The sequence below is a fragment of the Cervus canadensis genome, chromosome 3 (genome assembly GCF_019320065.1).
Source record: "Cervus canadensis isolate Bull #8, Minnesota chromosome 3, ASM1932006v1, whole genome shotgun sequence".
Lineage (NCBI taxonomy): Eukaryota > Metazoa > Chordata > Mammalia > Artiodactyla > Cervidae > Cervus > Cervus canadensis.
In genome coordinates this window covers 62717092-62743342 of record NC_057388.1, presented here as the reverse complement: position 1 = coordinate 62743342, position 26251 = coordinate 62717092, and the positions used below count along the sequence as shown (strand labels likewise).

General features: G+C 44.8%; 2 protein-coding genes across 6 annotated transcripts in view; one reads left to right on the top strand and one right to left on the bottom strand.

Moving 5' to 3' along the window:
* The window catches only part of WIPF3 (WAS/WASL interacting protein family member 3), a 77920-nt gene extending 59938 nt beyond the window's left edge, over window positions 1-17982 (top strand). Inside the window, exons 6-9 of the mRNA XM_043463299.1 lie at window positions 3686-3835; window positions 4771-4872; window positions 13711-13787; window positions 15796-17982. Of these exons, the coding sequence (XP_043319234.1) occupies window positions 3686-3835; window positions 4771-4872; window positions 13711-13787; window positions 15796-15819 (353 nt within the window). The 3' untranslated portion in view covers window positions 15820-17982. The remainder of the gene's footprint in view (window positions 1-3685; window positions 3836-4770; window positions 4873-13710; window positions 13788-15795) is intronic.
* A 2983-nt stretch (window positions 17983-20965) lies between these two features.
* The window catches only part of SCRN1 (secernin 1), a 62605-nt gene continuing 57319 nt past the window's right edge, over window positions 20966-26251 (bottom strand). For all 5 annotated transcript variants that reach the window (XM_043463305.1, XM_043463304.1, XM_043463306.1 and 2 more), the window contains exon 8: window positions 20966-24925. In XM_043463305.1, the coding sequence (XP_043319240.1) occupies window positions 24767-24925 (159 nt within the window). In that variant the 3' untranslated portion in view covers window positions 20966-24766. The remainder of the gene's footprint in view (window positions 24926-26251) is intronic.

Genomic DNA, 26251 nt, shown 5'->3' with positions numbered 1-26251 from the left:
CCAGGGTGGTCGTGTCGGAGGATAATTTTTTTGACCGTTGGCAGCAGCTCTGGAGGTGCTAGGGAAACCCCCAGAGGCCTGCACCTGTGGCCCACTTGGGAAAACCTCAGGACGTCTTAACTCTGAATTTTGTTTTAGATCAGACCTGTTCAGTGCCCTGTGGAGCACAAGAAAAACTTGTTTTATGTGACTTTATGCTGAGGTATTAAGGTTAGAGACAGGAAACTGGGGTGAGGGAGGCCGGAAGACTTGTCCAAGATGGTGCAGACCACAAGCTAGGGATTCTGGCCTTAATCACCTTGCCGTGACTAGCTGCGTGACCCAGGGCGGTTCCTCAGCCTCTTTGTGCTTCCTTTTCATCTGTGAAATGGGCATAGCAATAATTCTCCCCTCATGCAGTTGTCAGAACAGTGAGATCTAGAAAAGTCTATTTGTTTTTACTATCACCATTCCCCAGGGTGGGACAGCTATAAGTGCAATTGTTTCCAGAACCAGCTCTTCGGTGTAATTTTTGTCTGAGTTATTATAGTCTGGCTCCCAGCCAGGATTTTCATTGATCCTGAGTAGATTAGTTTAGTATTCTGCCATATTTTTGGCAGGTTCTCCAGCTGACTCAGGAAAACTGAGGGTCCATATTTTCAGCCAAACTTTAAAAATAATCCCTTCATGTTTCTAGCAGAGATGATCTGGATTGAATATACATGCTCCATGACTATGATTTCCATGAAGTGATTAGCCTTCAGCCACCTTTGGTGTGCTTCTAAATGGAAAGCACACTACACATTCACACACACACACACACATGCACACACACACACACGCACGCATGCTGAGTCTTTGCAAGCATGTAGACTTTGTATAGACTGTAGACTATAGTCCACCAGGCTCCTCTGTCCATGGGAATTCTCTAGGCAAGAATACTGGAGTGGATTGCCATGCCCTCCTCCAGAGGATCTTCCCAACCCAGGGATTGAACTCATGTCTCTTGCAGTTCCTGCATTGCAGGCAGATTCTTTACCGCTGAGCCATAGGGGAAGCACCCTCCACCACACACATACACACACACACACACACACACACTCTCATAAATATATGCACACACTCATCAAAGCCCATATCCACACACATAGGCCAACATATATCCACAATTATACACACAGGCTCATATTCCTTGATTTTTCAGAAAAAAAATGTTTTTGAGAAGACATTCTTTTTATTAATTGAAGTATAATTGATTTACAATGTTATATTAGTTCCAGGTATACAGCATAGTGATTCTATATTTTTATAGAGAATACTTCATTTAAAGTTACTATAAGATATTGGCTATGTTCCCTGAGCTGTACATTACATCCTTGTGTCTTATTTATTTTATACCTTGCAGTGTGTACCTCTTAATCCCTTCCCCTATCTTGCCCTGCTCCCACCCCTCCCTACTAGTAACCACCAGTTTGTTCTCTGTATTTTTGAATCTGCAGAACATCTCTTGATGCAGAAAGTTTCTTAAATATATATCCTTGAATTAAAAATGATACAAGTTCATTGTAGAGCAAATAGAAAAAAATAAAATCACCCATAACATCACCCAGAAGTAAAAACTGTCATATTTGGATGTGTTTCTTTTTTTTTCTTAACATACCTACGTATTTACATGGTTAATATGATTTTGTATATACTATTTTCTATTCTGTTTTCATTTAATATTAAAAGCAATTTTGATGTAATTTGATATTTGTGAAATTGTTAAAATGTACCTGTAAGTATATTAATGTAATTGATATGTACCATATTTCTAGTGTTAGATATTTAAGTTGATTTTTTATTACAAATAATTTTTTTTAACAAATAATATTGCAGGAGATACATTTATAACAATTGTAGTCTATATTTAAAATTTTTTTTTAAAAGGATAAGTCCCTGAAAGGGAGTGCCTGGTACAAAAAGCAAGGATATTTTTAAGGCTTTTGATCACAAGAGATAAGATTTTAATCATTCTCTTCTCAACTGACTGATCATAATGTCCAGCATTAGTATTAGTGAGCCCCTTCTGAGGCTCATGATTCCTAAATGTTTAAGATGGGGTGAAAAAAAATCAGTGCTTTAGATTCAGAGAGATCTGAGTTCAGTTCAAATCCTGCCTTCCCACCCACTTCTGTTTTTAATGTCCTTGAACCTTGCTTTTTTTAATTTGACAAATGGAAATAGTGACAGTAACACCTTTTACAATGGATTGTTCCACGCCAAGTGAGGAAGTACGCCTGGAGTGCTTTGCCTGGGGGTAGCTAGGGGCTCAGCAGCCTGACTTCCTTCTCTCTGACCAAGTGGAGAGGCAGGTCCTCACACAGAAGAGGGGTCCACAGCCCCTTATCCTCTTTAGTCCCCTTTAGGGAACAAGTAAATCCTAGTGGATCCTGGTACAGAGGAAGGGAAGACCAGCAAGGAGGAGGAGGGAGACTGAGAAAGGGAAAGGCCGAGGGCGGAGCTGAGGGGTGGGGTGCGCTGACGGCCGTGGGGAGGCCAGCTTCCGCGCTGGGCCTGCACAGGCCCCAGAGCTGCAAATCTGACTCCAGGAATGGGCGCTTGTCTGGCTTCTTCCACTGTGATTTTGGACGTGAAACTTGGCTTTCCATGAACAACATGAGGGCGATTTCTGCTTCAGGCCAACCACAGGGAAGAGTAGGAGGTTGTACTTGTGAACATCTTGACACAGATACTAATGGTGCAGTTGTCATCACGTCAAGAGCAAAGTGAAGAGTCGAGTACCGAGTTGATGTGCCAAGGCAGCAGGTTATTAACTGCCAAATGAGTCATGCGAAGAAGTCTTGGCAAAGAAAATCATCAGGGAAGAATTGATGAGGTAGATGGGATTTGAGTTGGGCCCTGGGGGCCAGCTAGGTTTTAAATTCACTGGAAGAAGAAACATAGGACTAAAGTGCAGGAGAATCAGTGCGAGCAGAAACGCAGGGGAAGGAGCAAGCCCCCGACAGCCTGCTCATCCAGCCCCACCCGGAGTCTTACCTGTAGAGAGTCCTTCCCTTGCGTAGGATCGTGCAGTATTTTCACTTCTTTGGGCTGTACCATCTGATGACAAGGGTTGATACTGTCATAGCAGCTAATATTCATTGAGCCCCTACTACATGCCACTTTAATTAAATCAACTCGCTTAATACAGTCCATGGAATCCAGGCCAGAATACTGAAGTGAGTAGCCTTTCCCTTCACCAGGGGATCTTCCCAACCCAGGGATTGAACCCATGTCTCCCACATTGCAGGTGGATTCTTTATCAGCTGAGCCACCAAGGAAGTCCAAGAACACTGGAGTGGGTAGCCTATCCTTTCTCCAGCAGATCTTCCCGACCCAGGAATCGAACCTGGGTCTCCTACATTGCAGGTGGATTCTTTACCATCTGAGCTACCAGGGAAGCCCAAGAATGTGTATATATATTATTATTCCCATTTTATGGATGAGGAAACTGAGGCACAAAGAGGTGGTGTTATTACTCCAGCAGGAGGACTGGGATTCAGTCCCAAGAAGGTTGGCTCAAGAGGCTGCCTTTTCATCATTTATCATCTTACACCCAAAGATCTCAATACCTCACCTCTCCCAGAAGGTTATAGCATCTACCATCCTAGCATCTTCTATCTGAAAATCCTGTATCTGAATATACCATCATCTTCTCTGCCAGGAACCGGTGGAGGAAAACTCAACCCACCCCCAGCACCCCCTGCAAGGTCACCCACCACTGAGCTTTCCAGCAGGAGCCAGCAGGCCCCAGCCTGGACCCCGACCCAGCAGCCTGGAGGTCAGCTGCGGAATGGAAACCTGAACATCATTGGTAAGTGGGGTGAAGAACAGCCTACAGGTTGTGTTAAATAGAGTTTCTTTTGAGGCTTTATGGGTAAGGGTTCCAGAATCTACTCCCCAACCTTCTGATTGAGGCTACAGAGAGAGAAGAAAACCAACATTTAAGTTCTATGTGTGTGTGTGTGTGCATGCACACACACATGCACGTGCACACACCTGTCTCCATGGAGAAATCAGACGTAAGCCTGATAGACTGATTTGCACAAGGTGAGAGGATGGATGGAAGGTCCACCAGCAGAGGAACAATTAAGGTAAAGCTGTGGAACTAGGAAGGAAAGTCCTCTGGGGTCAGGTGTGACCAAAAATCTTTGGACCCCTTTGTGGGCTGAGCTACTGTCACACCCAAAACCTAGATCACAAAGCAGGGACTCAACTCATAAAAGAGCCACAGGACCCTTCTCCTCTTGCCCTCAGGGGCTCATGGCAGAACTCGTTTGCTTTGGGAAGCCCTGGTCCCCAACTGGACACAGGCTGGGCTCCTTCCCACCAGCCAGGCTGAGGACTCCTGCTCTGTCCAGCCCTCCCACCTCACCTAGAGTCCTCCTTAGGAGCACAGGAAGGACCGCAGGCCACAGGGACTTGGTTGCTGCCAGGTTCCCCACCTCTGACTCTGGGCCCTGGATAGGCCTGTGGCACTTCTGCTCCCTTTGGAAGCTTCCTTAAGACATTGGTTGAAGGAAGTTGGGTGGATGGTGGGGAGAGTCTGTGACTTCACTTGTCCCGATTCCCCCTTGTCCCAGATAAGTAGTAATAGTAAAAGTTAAGAGGTGAATGGATGTCTTAGAAGGGAACAGCCCTGCCACTAAAACCTTGCACTGAGCAGGGAAACCTGTTTGCTCCTGGAAATTATTAAAACTCGGATCATCATAGTAATGGGAGTGATTTTGCGATTTCCCTTGTGTGCAGATGACTTTGAATCTAAATTCACGTTCCATTCCATGGAAGATTTTCCTCCTCCGGATGAGTATAAAGCATGCCAGAAGATTTACCCCAGCAAGATCCCCAGAAGTGAGTACCCCGCGCTAAGACTCCTGGTTTTCCCTGACCCTCCAGAAGGTGCTTGCGTGCACTAATGGGCCACAGGCTATACAAAGGAACTCTGAGTATCTACCTGGGCCTGGGTGGATGATGTGGCACCAAGAAGGAGCAGGAAAGGAGCTGGTTTCAGGCAGAGACAAGGTTATCAGTCAGGGCAAGCGGACGTGCCTGTAGGGCGGCAAGGTGGAGGTGACTTGGGCCAGGTTGAGCAGGGAGTACTCAGGTCTGAGGCTGAGGGGTAAGGTCAGGAGTGGGAACTAGCTTTGCAGGTCATCAGAGCCTTATCCTAAGCAAGGGATTAGCAAATATTTTCTTTAAAGGGCCAGAGAGGACATGTCTGAGGTTCTGCTGACCATCTGGTCTCTATCACAACAATTCAACTCTGATGTTTTGACATGAAAGCAGCCATAGACAACACATAAAGAAATGGGCATTGCTGTCTGCCAGTAAAATTTTATTTGGGAAGGCAGGCACTGGCTGCATTTGGTCTGCTGGCTGTATTTTGCTAATCTCTGCCCTAAATCACTGCAAAAGAAGAGTTTTAAAAATCTTTCTGTTACATAGCTTTTCTCAGGAAGTGCTGTGTAGTTCTTCAACCTTCAGACTCTAGTATAAATTCTAATCCAAGTTGGCTACATTTGGAGCCCATGGTAACTAGTCTTATCCCGGAGAATAGAAGAAAAGCTTTACCCCACACCGCTCACCGGGGTAGACAGGTGGCAGTCTGTGCTGTGATCCTCTCCTTTCAGAGAAATGTTCAAATCAGTGCCCACACCAGAATAATCTCCTGGTGATCAAGAAGTAGTAGTAGTTAAAATATAAACCCAACCTACTCATGAATGGACATCTTACAGACCAGAAAGGGCATTTGCCATTTCAAAAAGAAGATATGCTTTGGGATTGATGTGGCATTGGTGAGCATTAAATACTCCTAGCATTAAAAAAATGCTAGGAGCCTCCTAGCACAATTAAATGAGCGTGTCCCTGCCATTCCTGGGAGCCGCGAAGAGAACCTTGTTAATTATGTGAGTGTGAGCCTGATACAGTTCATGCTTATCTGATTACATTTCTTCTTACAGTTTTCCTCTTGTATTTCTGCCATTGACCTGTAACCCCAGATTAGAGGTCTTCGTGGTCTGGGAGATGACTTTGGTTCCATCAGATGAGGCTATTTCCCTGCTCTTTTGTGACATTTCTGGAGCTCTGTCTCTGCCTGCTTGCCTGCTTTCTCCCTGTCCTTCTGACGCACAGCACACAAACACCCTCAGGCTTAGTGCTTTCAGGGCTGTCTTCCATGTCTCCACTCTGCAAGTATGAGCCGTTTCTTTCTTTAGTAGATGACTTTGTCCAGTTTTTTAAAATGCATTAGGTTCTTCAATCCACTAAATAGAATTACCATGTCACCTAGCAATTCCACTCCAAAGAATTGAAAGCAAGTGTTCAAACAAGATATCTGACAGATATTCATAACTATTCACAATAGCTAAAAGGTGAAAAGTACCTGAATGCCCATCAAACGGTAAATAGATAAACCAAATGTGGTGGAGCCATGCAGTGAAATATTATTGGACAGTAGAAGGAACGAAGCAATGATACATGCTACTACATGGATGAACCCTGATAACATTATGCTAAGTGAAAGAAGCAGACATAAAGGCCACATATTGTGGGATTCCACTGATACGAAATACCTAAAATAGACAAATCCAAAGACACAGAAAGTGGATTTAGCAGTTGCCAAGGGCAGGAGGGTATAGAGAATGGGGAGTGACTGTTAATGTTGTTAATGTGTATTTTACCACAATAAAAAGAATGTGCAAAACCCTATCACTAGGAATCTTTGGAAAAATGCATAGCTCACAAATATTCATTAACTTTAATGACGATAGTAAGGGTGAAGTCATCATCATATGGACAGATACTTATTAAGGCCCTTAGCACTGGAGAGATTTAGATAAACGATTCCCTTGACCTATCCTTGAGAGAGTCACGTGTTGGTGAAGGAAGAGAGGACAGACAGACACTGAAATATAAAATTTCACTCTGGTGTTCCCAGCCAGACTGTCCTCATCATGGTCAGTTCACTGGGAAAGTGGCTGATTGACTGCATCCCAACTCCTTTTTTCTTTACGTTTAATTGTGGTTTAAAAAATAGATAACATGAAATCTACCATCCTAACCATTTTTGTGTATACAGTCCAGTAGTGTGAAATGCATTTACACTGTTGTACAACCAATTTCCAGAGCTCTTTTCATCTTGCAAAACTGAAACTCTATACCCGTTAAACAATTCCCCATTCTCCCCTCCCCTAGGCCCTCGGCAACCACTGTTGTACTTTCTGGTTCTCTGGTTCTATGAGTTTGACTACTTTTGGTATCTCATATAGTAGAATCATGCTATATTTGACTTTTTGAGAGTGGCTTATTTCATTTAGCATAATGTCCTCAAGGTTCATCCATGCTGTAACATGTCACAATTTCCTTCCTTTTTCAGACTGAATAATATTGCATTGTATGTATATATCACATTTTGTTTATCTGTTTGTCTATCAATAGACACTTGGGTTACTTTCATCTTTTGGCTGTTGTGAACAATGCTGCTATGTACACAAGTGTACCAATAATTCTTTGAAACCTTGCTTTCAGTTCTTTGGTGTATATACTCAGAAATGGAATTGGATGACGTGGTAATTCTATTTTTAATTTTTTGAGGAACTATTATACTGTTTTCCCTTTTACGTTCCTATTAGCATACATAAAGTTTCAGTTTCTCCACATCGTCACCCACACTTGTTATTTTCTGGTCTTGGTATTTTGTTTTGTTTGTAACCATCTTTATGGGTATGAAGCTGTACCTCACTGTGGCCCAACTCATTTTCTAAAATACATTTACTTTATAGAGTAAAACTGTCTACCATTATATCCATTAGCAGAGAAACTTCTCCACCAGACACTTAGTAACTAACAGCTCGATGTGGTTCACACCATAAAATCAAAGAATTGGATGTCCCGATACTAAGAGAATCAGAAGACAATGCCTGTGCCAAGGTATTTCTTTCAGCTTTTATGGAGGGCAGTTAGGTAGTAAGGACCTCTGGCCTAGTATGTTTGTCTTAGCCATGCCTGATTATTACTGGTGACCACGATCCCTTCGTGTGGTCTTCCCTGATGATCACTGCAGATAAAATAGCAGCCCTTCCTGTCATTCTCTTTATGCTGCCTTATCATCTCTTCAAAGCATGCATCACCTCCTGACATGTTATATATTTACCTGTCTCCTGTCTGTCTCCCAAGTACAATGTAAGGCTCTGGAGGGCTAGGATAATATTGATTTTTATTCACTGCTCTATTGTCAGCTCCCAGCATGGGGGCATGCACTTATTTTTGTTTAGTCGCTAAGTCTTGTCTGACTCTTTGCAACCCCATCGACTGTAGCCCACCAGGCTTCTTTGTCCATGGGATTTTCCAGGCAATAATATTGGAGTGGGTTGCCATCTCCTTCTCCAGGGGATCTTCCTGACCCAGGGATCAGACCCACATCTCTTGCATTGGCGGGGGAGTTCTTTACCACCGAGCCACGAGGGCCAGGCACTCACACTCGAGAAATACTTGTTGAATTAATCAATTAAAAAATCCACACACATATATTTTAATATATTGCTGAACAATTTACAGAAGAAATTTGAAAACAACACCAATTTCCAGCAACGAGGTGAAATAAATTAGGGCAGAGCCACCGGGTGGAATGTTCTGCATCTATTATAGTAGTGCTATTGAATATTTAGTGACATGGGAAAATGTCAATGCAACCTTGAGAAGAAAAACAAAACAACCCAGTATACCAAAATTACATTAAGTAAAACCTAGGGGCTTCCCTGGTGATCCAGTGGTTAAGAATTCACCTTCCAATGCAGGGAGTGCAGGTTTGATCCCTGGTCAGTGAGCTAAGATCCCACAGGCCTCACACCAAAAAAAAAAAACAAAAAACAGAATATAAACAACAGAAGCAGTACTGTCACAAATTCAATGAAGGCTTTAAAACATAGTCCACATCAAAACAAAAACTTTTAAGAAAACCTAAATTAATTTAAAAAAGAAATTTCATGAACTTACGTGGAGAGGGAGAAGTGGAAGAAAGAAAGAAAAGAGAAGAAGCTAGAAGTACATCCACTACAGTGTTAGGACTGGTTATCCCTTAGTCCCGAAATGTTGGGTGATTTTTATTTTCCTCATGCTTCACTATTTTGTCCAAGTGTTCTAAAATAAATATACATTACTTTTAAAAATCATTAAAACTAATTTTAAAATTCCAAATTATGGGGTGAGTGTCGATGATTAAGCCCACCCCTGGGCTGAGTGCCCGAGGAGGGAAGTGAGGCCCTGTGGTGTGTAGGGTGACTCTGTAAGTTCTCTAGGTGGGGTGGTGGGTCCCTCAGACCAACGTCACCTGTGGCAGAGACAGCCAGGGAGGAGAGGAGAGGCCAGATGTGCAGTTTCTAAGGCTTAGCTCTGGCAGATACTAGAATTATCATGTCCAGTGAAATGCATCATGTCCTTAGTCAGAGGCTATGAGAGGCTTCCAGCCTTAGAGCAAGGGAAGCCTTGTGAAGTTTTCCGGCCCAGTTCCTTCCAGGTGAGCAGCAGGAACCAAGCAGAAGTAGGGTGACCTGCTCATGGTCACAGCTGGTGGCAAAACCAGGGCTCAAGGTGTGGTACTTTGTTCCACATCATCTAGGAGAGCCTGAGGCTGCTTCTTGACACGGGCGGGCTGCCTGACATACCAGAACAGCATAGACCCAAACCAAGGGTGGGTTCCGTGCCTTCTCAGGTGAGGGGTCTCCATGCAGAGGCCTAGGGAGAACCCCCCGCATGTGCCCTCAGCTCACTTGAGAGGAAAGGATGCACCTGACATTAGAAAGGAAGCTACAGACTCAGTGGCTCTGTATTCAAAAGGGAAAATGATGACTCCAGGTTGCTTTTTAGAGTTCAAACCAACATCTTTCTGGATAAATATATTTTTAATAGCATCTTTTTCTTGCTTTTAAAAGATAGAAAAACAACTACTCCCAGGGAAACCCACTTATTTTGGCTAACCCTCCTGTAAGTAATCATACAACATACAGGTCACAGAACATACAGGCCCCTGGGAAATACATCTGAGGGCACCCTATCTCTGGCCCAGCCCATGTATTCATCCTCACAGGCTGCACTGGAATCATCTAAAAAGAGCATCCTCTTCTGTTTTGCATCTCACTTCATATTTGTTGAGCTGCTTTGAGATAGGAAGGGAAACTACCATTCCATTTAACACCTGTGTCATACAGACAGGCTTCCCCAGTGGCTCAGCCAGTAAAGAATCTGCCTGCAGTACAGGAGACCCACATTCAGTCAGGAAGATCCCCTGGAGATCCCACTCTAGTACTCTTGCCCTGAGAATCCCATGGACAGAGGAGCCTGGCAGGCTACAGTCCATGGAGTTGCAAAGAGTTGGCTAGCATTGCCAGTGGAACATTTCCAGTCACAAAGAGTTGTGCTTTTGATTGCATGTAACCATCTGCCTCTTGTGTCATGGTCCAGTCAGTATTCCTTCTCTGTACATGAGGCTAGTACATGCAGCATCGCATTTGTTTCAGATACACAATGTGATTCTCTGCGCCATAACTGCTACTTTCCACCTGATGCCATGTGGACCCTACCTCAGAGAGATCGAGTTGGCCCAGAGCTGACAGTTAGATCTGCCTCTCCAAGGAGTCTGTTTTCTCCTCACCCAGCCTCTGGAATTGCACTCCAAGACTGGGAAACATTCTGGGAGACCCTCCAAGAGACCCAGCTTTGATGGCCAGCCAAGTTTGTAAATCCTTTCTGGATACTTTCCAAGCCCTGCAGTATTCAGCCTCGTGCTGGTTGGCTACAGAACAAAATTTTTTTTTAACACATGAAAATATCTCTGTGTCTGGGGAAAGGTATAAGGCTGGCCTGATTTACAAATGACAAAAAATAAAGTTGGAAGCCAGCGTGGCCCTCAGGCCACTGCTCCTTCCACCCAGGAGTAGACTTTCTTGTTTAAGCCCCACTGTTCAGAGAAGTCTTTCATAGTCAGCTGCTCTGTAGCCACCAGCTCCAGACACACAGCCGTGTTAATAACTGGAAAAAGAGGTGTCATCTGGTTACCAGGAGGCAGCAACAATGGTCACTCAGGCTGTTCTGTGTACAGCAGACACATGTGATTGGATAGAAATGGAAAAAGTCTCTCGTATTGCACATTGTGGTACCAAAAGTTTGAAAGCCAGTATTTTAGTGAATCTGAAATACTTTCCTGTAGGAAAACAGCCCATGTGAAGGACTATTTCAGGCAGAAGGGCTCTGTTTATTGAATTCTAAGAGATCCTAGTGGCATCTCATAAGGAAATATTTGAGATGCCACCCCCCAAGGAGATATTTGAATTAAAAGAATCTTAGGTAACCCTGGCCACTCTCAGCCACCCTTTTCTAGCAACAGTGAAATTTCTTTTACAAGATGTAGAGTTTTCTTTTCTGTTTTATGAAGAAATTGGTTATCCTTTAGCTCTACTGTTGTTTCCCATCATATTTATAAAAACTAGTGGGCACTGTTTACCTATGGAGAAGTTTGTTTCGTTGCCCAGTTGTTCTTGAAGAGGGGATTTTGCCTCCCAGGGGACATTTGGCACAGTCTGGAGACATTGTTTTGTTGACACAAATGGTCTCTGGGGCGTGGAGGATGTACTGTTGGTGTCTAGTGGGTAGCGACTAAGAAGGCTGTGAGATCACCTACAACCTACAGGCAGCACCCCCCAAAAAAGAATTATCTAGCTCCAAATGTCAGTAGAGCCAACACCCCCCAGAGAATTATCCAGCTCCAAATGTCAGTAGAGCCAAGTTAAGAAACCTTGGTCTAAAGGAAGGCTTTTCTGTAGCAGACTGGAGCAAGTCTAAGAACAGTAGTTTCAGGGCCATACTGCTGCATGGAATTCAGCGTATCAGTGTCTCTACTTTTTACAGGGGCTTCCCTGCAGGCTCAGCAGTAAAGAATCTGCCTTCAATACAGGAGACACAGGAGACACATGTTCAATCCCTGGGTCGAGAGGATACCCTGGAGGAGTATATACCTACTCCAGTATTCTCGCTAGGAAAATTCCCGTGGACAGAAGAGCCTGGTCCGTGGGTTCCCAAAGAGCTGGACACGACTGCAGCAGCTGACCATGCATATTTGGCTAAAAATCTAGTGCTTCCTATGCCATTTGCCCCTCAAAAATCTTTCCTAGAACAGATGCATTCGTTCATTTTAAAAGTCTTGTAATGAAAATTACAGGGCCCATTGGATTAATGTTTTCTTAGTTGTAGAGATCCTTCTATGTGGTAGTTCATTTAAAAAACTATATCGTACCATAACAGATTCTTAAGATGACTTAAATGTTCATTTTGTAGAAAACTTGAAAAGTGTTTTTAAGAGATTTTTAAAGAGCAATAAATCCAAAAGGAATCAATTCAGTATATTATTTACATTTTTAAATGGATTTTTAAATAGTTGAAAGAAAGTGAAAGTCGCTCAGCTGTGTCTGACTCTTTGCAACCCCATGGACTGTACAGTCCATGGAATTCTCCAGGCCAGAATACTGGAGTGGGTAGCATTTCCCTTCTTCAGGGGATCTTCCCAACCCAGGGATTGAACCAGGGTCTCCAGAATTGCAGGCATATTCTTTACCAACTGAGCTATCAGGGAAGCCCTTTAAATAGTTGAGGTGTTGCTATTTATACAATTTCTAGCCTGCTTTTTTCTCCTACATTTCAAACATCAACCCAAATTATTTGAGCCTTTATAGACACTCAGATGGCTGTTTGGTGCTCCATCATATGATAACAAACCCTAGATTTCCTAAACACTATTTTTGAATACAGGTTATTATCAGTATTTTTTACTATCATAATCTGTGATGGGTATTTCTGCTTTTCATGTTAATTTGTAAGTTGCACAGCAGCATGAATTGTTTTAAGGGCTTTGGGACATGGATATTTAATTCCTAGACTGTGATAGAAGTAGACAGGAAAGTTTTGTACCAAATGCAGCAGAGAATGAGACACAGGGACACCATTCAGATTACCTGGCTCACAGAAAAAGTTCTGGAGTTCCTGGGAATATGGATTTAAAACTTGGCTAGATCAACCAAACCACATATCTGCCTATATACATACATATCTGTGTAAGTAAATGCCAAAAAGTAAAACCAAGCTGGAGGGATAAACGCCAAACTTTTAGCAGAGGTGACTCTGGGATAAATAATTGGGATTAGAGAGAAGGGCAAATTCAAATTCAAATTCTTAATTATGAGAATATATGTTCATATATATATAACTTGTGTAATATTTAAACCTAGCATGTTTTAGAGAATGAGCTGGATCCTCACAGGCAGGGCCTGAGCTGTGTCAGCACATACTTTTTACTCCTTTTTTAAACATCGCTAGCACAGCGCCAGCTCATTTGGGGTCAGGACGTACGAGCGAGTCTGTAGCAGGTGGGGTGTTCAGAGCTGAGAGGCTCACCTGCATTTAGATGAGAGCCCTTCATAACTTCTTCTCCTTCAGCACAGTGGACCATGTATCCACGGTCTGTGACAGAGAAGCAGTGGGTGGAAACACAGTCTAGGGCCAGGAGCCTGGGGGGTTCGGGTTGACGGGCTCACGTCACCCTGGGTTCCTGCGCCTCTGCCCTGGGTGCCGGCGCAGCCAGACTGTGAAGCGCACAGCCGGCCCGCGGCCAACAGATGGTGAGATGGTTCCTGTGTCTTTCAGGCCGCACACCTGGTCCCTGGCTCCACGCCGAGGCGGGCGGGCAGAGCTCTGATGACATCAAAGGCAGAAACACTCAGGTAACAGAGCTCTCTGGTCCCTGAGTGTAAAACCGGGAAGCCCCCTCAAGAAGCACACAGTTGCTGAGGTTTGCTTTCCCCTTCACATGAATAGCTTCATGTTTTACCTGGGGGAAGAAGCCACACAGGCACCTGTGTTTCCAGCTGGGGTGAAATGCTCATAATTTCAAAACTTGAGTGAAAGAGGGCTTCTCTGGAATCATCAGTAGCTGCTTTGGCACGTGGGGCCCCTGGGAATCCCTCTGCAGCTATCACCCTGTTCACTGCCATCATTCTTCCCTCATTACCCTGGTCTGAGAAGCCTGAGAGAAAAACTCTGAAACATGCATAAAACATAATTCAGTATCCTCTGTCATCTACAGAGTACCTGGTTTCTTACCACCACCACCCCGCAGTGGGGTGGGGGCGCGGGTTTCCACCATCAACATTGTCATTTAACTTGACCAATTTAGCCTCAAAATTCAAGTGCTGGTGGCTAGGGGAAAGCTGGGGGGAGGGGGAAGCAGAGAGCTGCCCGTGTAAGACAGGCTTCACCCTCAGGCTCACACAAGGCAACTTGAACACAGTGTGTTTTCTAACCTGGGCGGAGATGACGTTTCTCAGGGCACAGGACAGGGTCTCATCTTTAAAGGCCCTTTGTTTCTTTGAAAACAAATCCCCTCCTGGCCTCCAGTTTCAAAACTATATGGCAAAAGGGCAGGACCCATAGGTTAGGTTGGACCTTGAAGGAAAAGGATGTGAGAAGGAATGAACTAGGTTCCTGGAGGCTGGGGGAGGTGAAGGTTCCTTGAAGGAGGACAAGCTCCCTCCTCCCCTTCTAACCACGGCTGATCCAATTTTGAGAACTGCAATAAACATTCTCGGATGATTGTAGGTTTAAAACTGGGTGGGTGTATGATTGTAGTTCAGAGAAGAAGGATATATACAGAGGAAAAAAAAAAGATAGGAAGAATATACACAAAGTTGTTAACAGGCATTCACTCTGCCAGCTTATGACTGAATTTGACTTATTAGTGCATTTATGCAATTTCTGAATTTTCTACAATAAATGCATTACTCCCGTGATTAGAAAAATATGGTAATAATCAAAATAATAGTCCCTACATTATACAACTTTTTATAGTTTAGAGAACTTACATATGCTATTTCATTGGATCCTTTTTAGCAACTCTGTGATATAAGCTGGAGAGATTTATCTTTAATGCCTTTTCTCCATATGAAAAAACCGAGCTCTGAGGGGTTAAGGAACTCACCTGAGGTCACACTTACAGACCTCTGACTCCTTGTCCAGTGCTCCTTCCACTGGACCTCACTGCCTCTTTCCCTGGCACGTCAGAATTGCCAGGACAGGAGTCACCCTCACCTTCAGATGTTATAAGCATGATGGAACATTCCATACTGTCGGGTCCCTAACCTCATGGCAGGCACACATCTGAATCCCCTGAAGCCCATAAAGTCTAGTCAAGGATGGACTGTAGTCTATCTTGGGCATCCCATAGTCAAGAAGATCTTTATGTCTAGGTGGACACCATGTTAATTGATTTTTCACTCCAGTGAGGCAAAAAGAAATTGACCAGAGAAATCACGGGGTTTCAGACATGGTGAACAGTGCCCCGGGGGTGCTGTTCTTTTATGGGCCAGAGCCCAAGTGATCCATGCAAGGCTGGGAGCCCTAAACTGGAAATCTGAAAGCCCAGGGTCCTTTCTCTCTTTCATTGCCTTGTCTTGAGATCGCGACCACGTTCTTAGCTTTTCTTGAGCTTGCCGTCAAGTGGTCTGCTGGTACTTGGTCCCTAAAATGTTTTTTATGACATTCGGTCCCCACCTGAAATAAGCTACACTTTCATTCCTTCTCCACCCATGACCCGCTGGGTGAAGACCAGCACCTTGCACATGATGGAACCATCAGACCCTGGCAAGTTTGCAGGCGTGAGGGATAGCCAGCCCGGGGGGGGGGATGGTTCGTTGACCTTTGACCCCACCTGGTAACACTGTTGTCTTTCCACAGTTAGCCCTTAAGACACTCCGGTGAGAAGACGGATGAAGCCAGCGTCCCGTGGGCCATCTGGAAGTCCACATGGCAGGGTGGGCATCCCCAGAAGGACCTCAGGCCTCACCACTCTCAAGTCGTAGTTCAGCTGACACACGGGCTCTGAATGGAGCGTTTATTTATTGTAAATACATGTTTTGCACAGGCTTTAAATCAGTATTATAGTTGACTATTATCTGAATAATTTAAAACACACAGACATTATTTCTCCATTTCTTAAAGTGCACCTTGGCACAGGTGACAGCCTTGTCCCGCCGCATAGTGTCCATTCCATGACTGTAAATACATCTGCAGGCTGGCCCTCCCTAGACTCGGAACAGTTTTTAGAAGATTCCTTAGTTTCCCAAAGTCATAGTATCCACAACGGCTTCTTATTGGCATGATTTTTCTAGTCTCATCACACAAACTGCAAAATCAAACCAGGTAATGCCTTATGAACGACGCGGCTCCCTGAGAGTAGCGTGTCCCTCACACAGATGCCGCCACATGGCCCCCGGTGGACGAGACGCCGCGTCCCGCTCCCGTCCTGCAGTACAAGGATTCTTTTGCTGCCTCATGTAAATATAACACAGATCAAAAGCAAGAGTGGCCTCAGTCCCTCCAAGGCTGACCACAGGGCCCCTTGTGTAACTGAACAGTCCTGCAAGTAGCCAACGCTCTTACTGTTTACACTGCCCCTCATGTGCATGTTTCTGCAGTGGTCCTTCCTGTCCCTCTGAGCCCTCATTCTGGCAGCCAGGGTGAGGTGAGCTGAAGGAGATTTCAGTATGTTCCCTGCAAATTAGAAACCTGCATAAGTCATCATTAATTCTGTCTCAGAGAGCTTTTCTTTTTCCTCCCCCCCGAGTGCAGGGTTTATCATGGAAAGCATGACATGAAAAAGTATAGACTAAAACATATTCTGAAATACCTGCCTCAAATATCAAGTGTCCCCCGCCCACCCTTAGGGAACCTGGATCCACCCATCAGGCAAACGTTAGCGCCCTTCTGAGCTGGTCTGAGGGTCCCCCAGTCCCTGTGGTGGCACCCCTCTAGAGGGGAGAAGTGTATGGTTCAGCTAGCCCTGAGTATGGATGGGTCGGGACTGGCTGTGACCTGTGGCCGCTCCTCTCGTGCCCTTTTTCTGGGGCTGGCAAGGGAATGAAAGTGTGTTTTTGCTTGCTGCCTGACCTCATCCTTGGAGGGAAAGCTGTGACTGAGGAAGGAGAAAAACAGAAAGAAGCAAACTGACCCCTCATCTGTGCTCAAAATAGCTGCAGATTAAAGGAAATCCAGGAGAGGTGGAAAGAAAACAGTGAAAAATGTTTCCTTTGAAACAGCCCACTCATGCCCTCACACCTTGAGGATGTAATGCCCAGAACATGCCATGCGCAGAAGGCAGACCGTTAGTGGGGTTTTGGCAAACATGTGACTGCATCCACCACCTCCTGTCTGGAATGGAGACTGACCCTGACGTGGTATCCACCATCATTGCATACTTTCCCATTCCAAACAGAAGCCACTGAGAAAATGTCAAGTTCCCTTCCCTGGGGAATAAATCACGTCCAACTGTAACAGCTAAATCAATGAAAAAGAAGCTTTTGCAGGTCATCAGCTGTGCGTATAGCTGATCTGTCTTACTGGTTCTGCAAGGTTTCCAAAAGGTCAGAACTTTTTTTATATAACACTGTCCACTCCACCTCTCTCCCAGTTGTACAAAATAATTACAAGGGTTTTTTAACAATCATGATTAAGAAGGCGCTAGACCAAAACCATTCCACCTTTGGAGTAGACTGCCTGCCCCGATGAGGTGTTTACACACTGATGTTCTGTACCACTGGGATAGAAATTCAAAATAAAACTATTCAAGGTCAGAGGGAAGAAATGTGCAGAAACCAAAAATTGCAATTAGGGAAAAATCTCAGGAATCTAGCATCACATCTCTACTCCAGACCCAGCACTGAATTCCTGCCCTTTGAACTCTTGCGGCAGGACAAATACTTCACCTCTGGACCACAAACTCAAACAGAGTGCCCCTCCCATCCTCGAGTAATCTCCCCAGCGCTGCGGTCTGTGACTCTCCCAGTGTTTCCCATGTATTTTATATTTATTGATCTTCCCTCTGCAGATTCATTTCTTTTATTAATAAACTTTAATAAGTGGGAATGCTTCCAGTTGTTTACTTGTTAAAGCCGACTGAAGGTCGCCAGCACCAATCTAAGCCAACCATCTTTAAGGATTAGAAGGGCTCAGACAGGATACTGACACAGGACCCAGCACTTGCTGTAACATTCTGTGTTAGAAATGGGGCCTTTCTCTTTGGAGCTAAAGTACAGCTAAACTAAACTACAGAATGTTTTCCTGACTTTTGTAGCTAATTAAATAGGTATTTGAGAAAACCAAGCAAGGGAAAAATTCAAATGTATTTTGTAACAAGTAGATAACACTATACTTATTCACTTTTATTAATATCAAACATGCTTACAAACTCTGCTAACTTGTGTTGAAATGGAGCAGCTTTCAACTTGAAGTGTACTTAGCACCACCCCCTCAGCTTAGCAGATGCCTTAAAAAGTCTCCTGTGTGGAGCAGCTTCATTGCGGTCTGCATTATAGTGTCTTCAGGTGCCCTCTTTGGAACCTGGTACAGGGGAGATAAGGTTTACCTGATAGGTATGTTGGCTTCAGGGAAAACATGGATCTGAATCTTGATTCTGCATCTTACAAGTTTAGGAAGTAACAAGTTTAACCAATCTATGCCTCAGTTTCCTCATCTGTAATATAGGGGCATAAATATGTCCTTAAGTGTGTAGCGGTGAAGATGGAGTAACATAACACCTGGGCAAGCCTTTAACCCTCAGGTCACAACAGACCCAGGTATCAGTTTGCACAGACACACACACACACAAACACACACACTGCAGGGTACAAGCAGTTTGCTTATTACACATTCAGTCTCACACTCAGCTCTCACTGGCTGTGTCTCAGGCATTCCATTCAGATGTTCACTGAGCTGCTCAGATCCCTAGCTCTGCTGCTGGATAACAAGGAGACAGCAGTAATTACAATTCATAGATGCTCCTGAAATAAATCTCATCTAGAAACTAATTTCAAAGTTAGCTGCTACACACTTTGCATCTGAATTAGTTAAGGCCCTGACTTGTTTTATCTGCTGTCTTTATTAGTAGAGGCACAGATAAGCTCTCACATGACCAAAAGGGCCCATCTGACTGGAGAAGAAAAGCAATGGCCCAAGATAACTGACAAAATGGATGATGAACTTTAACCATTGACTGTGGAGGTAGGTGAAGTGGCCATAGTTCCAGGCAACCCATGGAGTCCGGGTAGAAGAGGTGGTGCCTAGAAGGGGAAGGGGAGCAACTTAATGGGAAGGGCTGTGGACTCCAGAAGCAAGTTACAGGTTCTCAGACCATGCCCCCGGAGGCCTGACATCCTTCACGAACCTGTTACAAACTGAACTGCATCCTCCAAAACGTCCCATGTTCAACTCCTAACTCCATACCTCAGAAAGTAACCTTACTTAGGAATAGAGTTGTTGCAGATGTAAGTTCAGATGAGGTCCTACTGAAGTACGGTGGACCTTTAATTTAATATGACTGGTATCCTTATAAAAAGAAGAAATTTGGACACAGACATATACACAGTGAGGATGCTGTATGAAGTCAGAGATGAGGGTGATGCTTCTACAAGTCAAGAAATGCTGAAGATTGTCAGCAAACCACCAGAAAGTAGGGAAGAAGTGTGGACAGGTTTTCCCTCACAACCCTCAGAAGGAACCAACTCTGCCAACATCTTGATCTTGGACTTCTAGCCTCCAGGCTGTGAGATAATAAATAGCCACCCAGTTTGTGGTCCTTTATTATGGCAGCCCTAGCAAACTAATACACACTCTGTTACCCTGGAACTTTGCAGGAGTTTATGTTGATGGAAAAAGAGCTGAGAATAAAAATAGAGTCAGCAGTTCCTTGTCATATATATGGGGTCGTCATTTACTCTGACCTTGACATAGGTCATTTGTTGCCAGTGACTAAGTCCTATTTTCAAGAATAAGACATTCGGTTGCATTTCCCTGTCACATGGAGACAGAATCATTGAAGTAACCTGGCATTTCTAGGTCACAAGAGTGGGAAGAGCTGGTTTCTTTCTTAAGTGGCATCCTTTCCCCTAATGGAGTTTCTATGGCTTTAAAATAAAGACGCTTGGCATAGATGGTACCAGGCATTCTGATGATTTTTTTTTAATTTGGTAAAATACCCATTAACCTAAAATTTACCATTTTAGTAATTTTTAAGTGTCCAGTTCAGTTGTGTTAAGCAAATTCACTGCGTTGTGTGACCAGTATCCAGAACTCTTTTATCATCTTGCAAAACTTAATACCCCTTAAACAAAGACTCCCCATTTCCCTCCCCAGCCCTCCAGCACCTGGCAACCACCATTCTACTTTCGGGCTCTATGAGATTGACTACTCTTGGTAATTCATAAAATTGGAATCAAATAATATTTGACTTTTTTTGAGAGTGGTTTCATTTAACATAATGTCCTCGAGGCCCATCTATGTTGTAGCATGTGTCAAGAGTTCCCTTCCTTTATAAGGCTGAATATCCCATTGCTTGGCTATACGTATCATTTATTCATTCACTGATGGATACTTGGCTTGCTTCCACCTTCTGGTTATTATGACTAATGCTAGTATGAATATGGGAATAAAAAAAATCTCTTTGAGATATTCCACCTTCAACTCTTTTGAGTATATACTCAAAAATAAAATTGTTGGCTTATATGGCTTAATTCTTTTTAATTTTTTGAGAAACCTCCATATTGTTTTCCATATCAGCTGTACCATTTTATATCCCCATCAACAGTGCAGAGGGTTACAATTTCTCCACATCCTTACCAACAGCAATTTTCTGTTTTCTTGATAACCATCCTGATGGGTGTGAGGTGGTATGTCATGGTTTTGTGTTTATTTAAAGAGTGAATTTATCCACAACATGGATAAATGAAGAAAACGCTTAACTGATTGGGTTTTCCAAAGATTCCAGTCATAAAATATATCCCCTTTCATACATTTTCTATGTTGTGGCCAATGCTCGCATTTATTAATGAAACACAAGATAGAAGAGGCCAAGGAACATTAATCTCAGTACTTTTTTATTGTATGTTTGATGTATTTAGAGACAGTTCCAAGGGCAAGCACTGGATGGGAAAGTTATCTGGTTTGTAGATACTTGTACAAAAGGCTATTAAGACGACACAGTCAGTTCCCACTGCAGGAAAACAGAAAGGTTCTCCTTTTTTATTATTCCCTGCCCCTAGCGCTTTTCAGCTCGCACATTTAACTTCTCACAACAGGACCGCAAACATATACATATTCATCCCCACGAGAAATCCGCATGTGACATCTTGGGATGTTTGGATTCAATCAGATAAAGCACGTTTGACACAAACCACAGGAGAGGAGCTGGGACTTAAGACCATGTGGAATGAAAGGCCACGACTACAGGCAAGCAAAGGCAGTGCTGGGCTGCGTGACCCGCCGCCCGGCCCTCCCCCGGCCCCTCCCCTCCCTCCCGGGGAAAGCTCAGCTGAAGACCTTCCCCAGAAACGCCTGGACTACCCCTCAGTCAAGAATGCAGTCAGTGGTTTCTCAACAGATACACTGGCCCCATCTGGCTTTCCTGCTGGGCTGGGCAGAACTTTGTAACAACCGGACCCATAGCGGGGAGCAAAGGAGTTTGCCTCCTTGATAATTATTTTTTACACCTAATAAATCCATCCAAAAGTGAAGGAACTTCACTGCTAATATCTAATAGGCACAGACTTGCTCTGTTAGCTTATAAGAATGACTCTTTCTAATAATAACACTGTCTTATGTTACTGGGCACTAAAGAATCACCGTAATTTCAAGTATGTCCTTCTTCTACCTAAAATTCCAAACCATCTCCAAGGATGAAGGAGTACTACTTCTGCTTTGCTAATTTACTTTTACTGCAGCTTCTGCTCCTCCTCAGAGTGAGTGGTAAATCCCATCTACTGCCAAGACTAACTAGCTTATGTGTGGTTACGGGGGGTGAGAACAGGGGAGAGAGTCTGTCCTTCAAGGCCACGTCTTCCTTCTGCACAAGGCGTGCACAGTCCCCTCCCGTCCCCCAGATCGTAATGGATACACAAATGGTATTTTAGGAAGCTATTTACACACTGACCTCTAAACATTAATTTTCATAGTTCACCTTGCATATTTTCATTTTCCCCATACTGCCTTTAGAAAATCAATCCCTGGTCAAGAAATTATCCACGTAATGATAAGCATTTTTCAAAAACAGAGTCTGTTAGGAGCATTTAAAAACAAACATTCCCCCCGAGCAAGTGTCCTCAAAATCCAACAGCATATTTCAAACTGTTACTGTTGCTAGAAGTGAACATCCACATCAGCAGATTCTTTGCTCTCTTCTTGTCTTTTCCCACGCATCCCAATGCACAAAGAATCTCTCCACTGCTATTATTCAAGCTTTAACTGTACACTTCTGTACAAGTCTAATAAAAGCATCCCAGCCTCTTTAACTTCTGCCATGAAAGGGCTGCCCCGCCCTCTAGTGGTAAGACAGTGGCATCACAATTGTGATAATAGCGTTAACCCACACACCTCTTAGCTATAGTTGGCCTTTTTCTGGGTTACTGGACTAAGGTCAATGTCCTTAACAGAAGTGGTCATTGTTGTTTCCCACTGCACAGTGGCTGGGTAATGGCATGAGGCTGGCGGGGTAATCCGTGACCTTTGCTTGGCCCATAATAATGAAAGCTGGGCCTCTGGGTAATTTATTCTCACTAGACTTCTTTTGCTCAAACCCCTAATCACCTTGGGTATCTCAGACATACCACGTCTGAGGAACTGTTTCTATGACAGGGGAAGGGGAGACCAGGTGGTACAATTTTGTAGTGGCTTTTTGCATCATCTTGCTTTAAAGAACCACTCAGCAGGTGGGCTTGGGAGGGGATGAGGTGCCTGTGTCATCCTCAAGGCTTGCCCTTCCCCACTCAGCAGCTGTAGACGCTCTCAGAATGGCCATGCCACCTAAGAGGAGACCCTAAGCTCTCACTGAAAGCTCAGGCCAAACCCGGACAAAATTCAGCAACCACAAGCCGCTGGGAACAGTCACTTAATTTTTTCAGCTCAAATATTGCTCCCATGTCTCATCACTCACAGTGATTTTATATACAGAATTTTCAAAACTTCTGGGCAAAAAAACTCACAGTGCTCTTATGCCTACACTCTTAGAGGGGAGCTAGTAGAAAAAAAGATTTGTTCCAGTAACACCTGTGACCCTGTGTCTACGTCTGTCTGGGGCCCAATTCCTCTCCAGCTCTCATGGCATATGATACATTGCAGCTAGAAAAGGAGTCTAACTGGAAGTCATTTCTGACTCCTGACACTCATAGTATTTCCATTTGCAAATACCTATCACCAGTGAAGGTGACTGGGCCCAGACGGTACAGGTCAGGCTGGAGAAATGAAGCCGCAGCCCTCCCACCCATTGCTATATTAACATGCACACCTCTCCTCCTCATCGCCGCCTCTGTCCATGTCAAGAGTGGCTGAGAGTTTCAATAGCTGGAGGTAAGACCCTGCCACCACCACCTGCCCACTTCAGCTACTAGCCTGAAAGTGGCTACCTGGCCATGTGGGGCGCGAAGAACAAAGGGAAAGATCAGGGCAAGCCAGGTGCTTTCTCCACAGCTTTGTGGGCTGTGACAGGGTTGGGCAGGAAGGGCGGGGGTGGCACTGTCCCCTGGAGCGAAATGCTTCTCCATCCATCTGTCGCCTTCCTGCCCTCTGTCTTCCTATGCTGAGCCCATCTGGTCTTCTTCGCATGCTCTCCTGAGCTCTGCTGGTAAGTTAGATCCTTCATGCGCCCACAACATGGGAAACAAATCAGTTTAATTAAAGTCTCTGCTGAGATAATGGGGTGGCTGCTCAGATTCCAGCTACTTTAACTAGAATCTAAACAGCCAAAAGTTTCTCCTTTTCCTTCCCTCATTAGCTGAGAAATTTGCAGCTTTGTGGGGTGGAACTCTGCCACAGGGCCATTTAATTAATTCTAAACTAGATGGCAGTAACTAGGCCCAGAATCATTTCAAGACACAAGCGCATCTGCGCAGCGGGTGAGCAGCAGAACAGCCCCTCGCCTTGTAGGAGAGCCACACCCGGATCAGGAGTGTTACCTGTGCAGCCGCCCCGGAATCCCTACGGGGGTGGGGGCGGGGTGGGGCAGGTTCCAGCTCACAGAGCAGGTGGAAGCCGTCTGTGTGGATCCACCGCACACGACCACCGTGCACAGGCTCTTTCGGATCAAGAGAATCCGGACGGAGCTGTGCCTGAAGCCAGCGGGGGCCCCCTTCCTTCCTTCCCACTTTTGCATCTCAGAAGACACAGCTGGGGGTATTCCACGCTACTGGCCTGCAACTCAGTGGAAGCCTCCCTCCGGCACACACATAGAAGGCTCAGGGCCAGACAAACGCCTTTTGTTGACCTGAAAGAAACCGCTACTCAAAGAGTAAGACCAAGAGATTTTGCCTTTCCTGCAAACTCGGCGCCAAGGAGCCTGTCTTTCACGGCTTTGATGGACTCTAGTCCTCCCATGAAAAGGCTAATGTGTCCATTGTCACTGAAATACAATAATAGCAGCTTAAAATCCACAGTCAGTCATATGATCGGACAACAGGCAAGGGGATACACATTACACTGCAGAAGGAGGGGATCTACGCTGCAGAAGGGGGCGGCGTTGTGAGGTTCAAGGCAGAACACAAGGGGACAGTGTGACTTTGACACATCTGAACTTTCTCATTTTACTCGGGCAGGAGAGTGGTTTGTTTTGCTGGTAATTTAGTAAGGTGGGAAATTTTAAATAAGAAGGGGAAAGGGAACGCTTACTTCACTTAAAGAACTTAATCTCCGTGTCCACACAGTCATAGAAGAGATCCCCCACTTCGGCGGGGTCCAGGGGGTCACTGCTGGTCAGGATTTCCTCCATGGCTTCCAGGCCTTGCTTCTCTAGTTCCAGCATTGTCTTCCTCAGCTTCTGACCTTGCTCCTGAGAAGGACAAAAAGAGTGGGGGCCACTGCAGAGGATGCTGGAAGCCCCCTGAGGGCCCATCCCCACTCCATTCAGTGCGGGACGGCCACAGGGTGCTTCTAAAGTCCCAATGTGGTGATGTCACTGCTCCGCCTAGAATACTTACAGAGTTCCCACTGCATTCAGGATGCAATCCAGACTCCTGAGTGACAGTGGAAAAGGCCCTGTGCAGTCCATAGGCTTCTGCTTGTCACCTCCTGCCTTGCCTCCTGCATCTCCTTTCTCTGCAGCCAGACTGAATTAGCTGCCTTCCTCCAACCCATGATACTCCTCCTCACCACTGCACAGGCCACCCTGCTCCCTGCCTACACCTGGTCAGCTCGTGCCCACCTTCAGAATGCCCTTCCTCTGGGCTCCCCCATCCAATGCCTTTCCTTCTGCCATGGCTGTTCTCTTCCTGTCTTGTGATGGTCTGTCTACTCGCCTGTGTCCCAGTTAGACCACAATCACCCAGGGAGTAAGAACTAGGTGGATCTCTACGTTCCTCCGTGGGACAGAGGAGACACTGTCAACAATGACTTTTGAATGAACAAATGGATCCATGAATGGCATGTCTATCCCCAATTTACTTTTTCTTCTGAAGGGGTGACATCTCTCCTTCCAAGTGAGAGTCACTCATTCGCAGTGGATGACAGTGAGAAGCTTTCGTTTGTCCAGTTAGTCCCAGAACAGAGAAACAGATGTCACCATTCATCCACCATCTCCCAGTGCTGCCTTAACTCAAACCAATGGTCATTTTCAAATTTCAAAGTCCACCCAGCCTCATCTATCTCATCTCTTGGAAATTTTGTGTAGGATGCCTCAGAACACTCAGGCCTTCCTACCCCTGCCTTCATTTGCCAAATAACCAGAAAACTGCGCATCAGGGAGTGACATTTTCCCCCTACTCAGGTTAACTGTCATCCACCTAAAACATGCACCATCAGAAAGCAGGGCAGGCAGCCCTGGACAGAGCTCCACGCAGTGCAGGGGCAGCATTCCAGTTCCGGGGACACATCTGGCAGGTAGGACAAATATCAAGGAACTGTGTGACTTTTACATGTCAGAACAGTCATTTCTGGGGCACAGAAGAGCAAGTTCTAGAAAGAGTGAGACTACTCTTCTCGGAGATGCTTTCTGAACTCACTTGGATTTACTGTTGATGTTGTCCTTCTTTATAGCCTTTTTAGAAAGTCCACTATACCAGATGGAAGAGAATAAGCTTACCCAGTCCATGCAAAATGTGTGCACCAATTCCCTATAAGATGTCCCTCTTTTCAAGACAAAATGGAACTTTACAAGTTG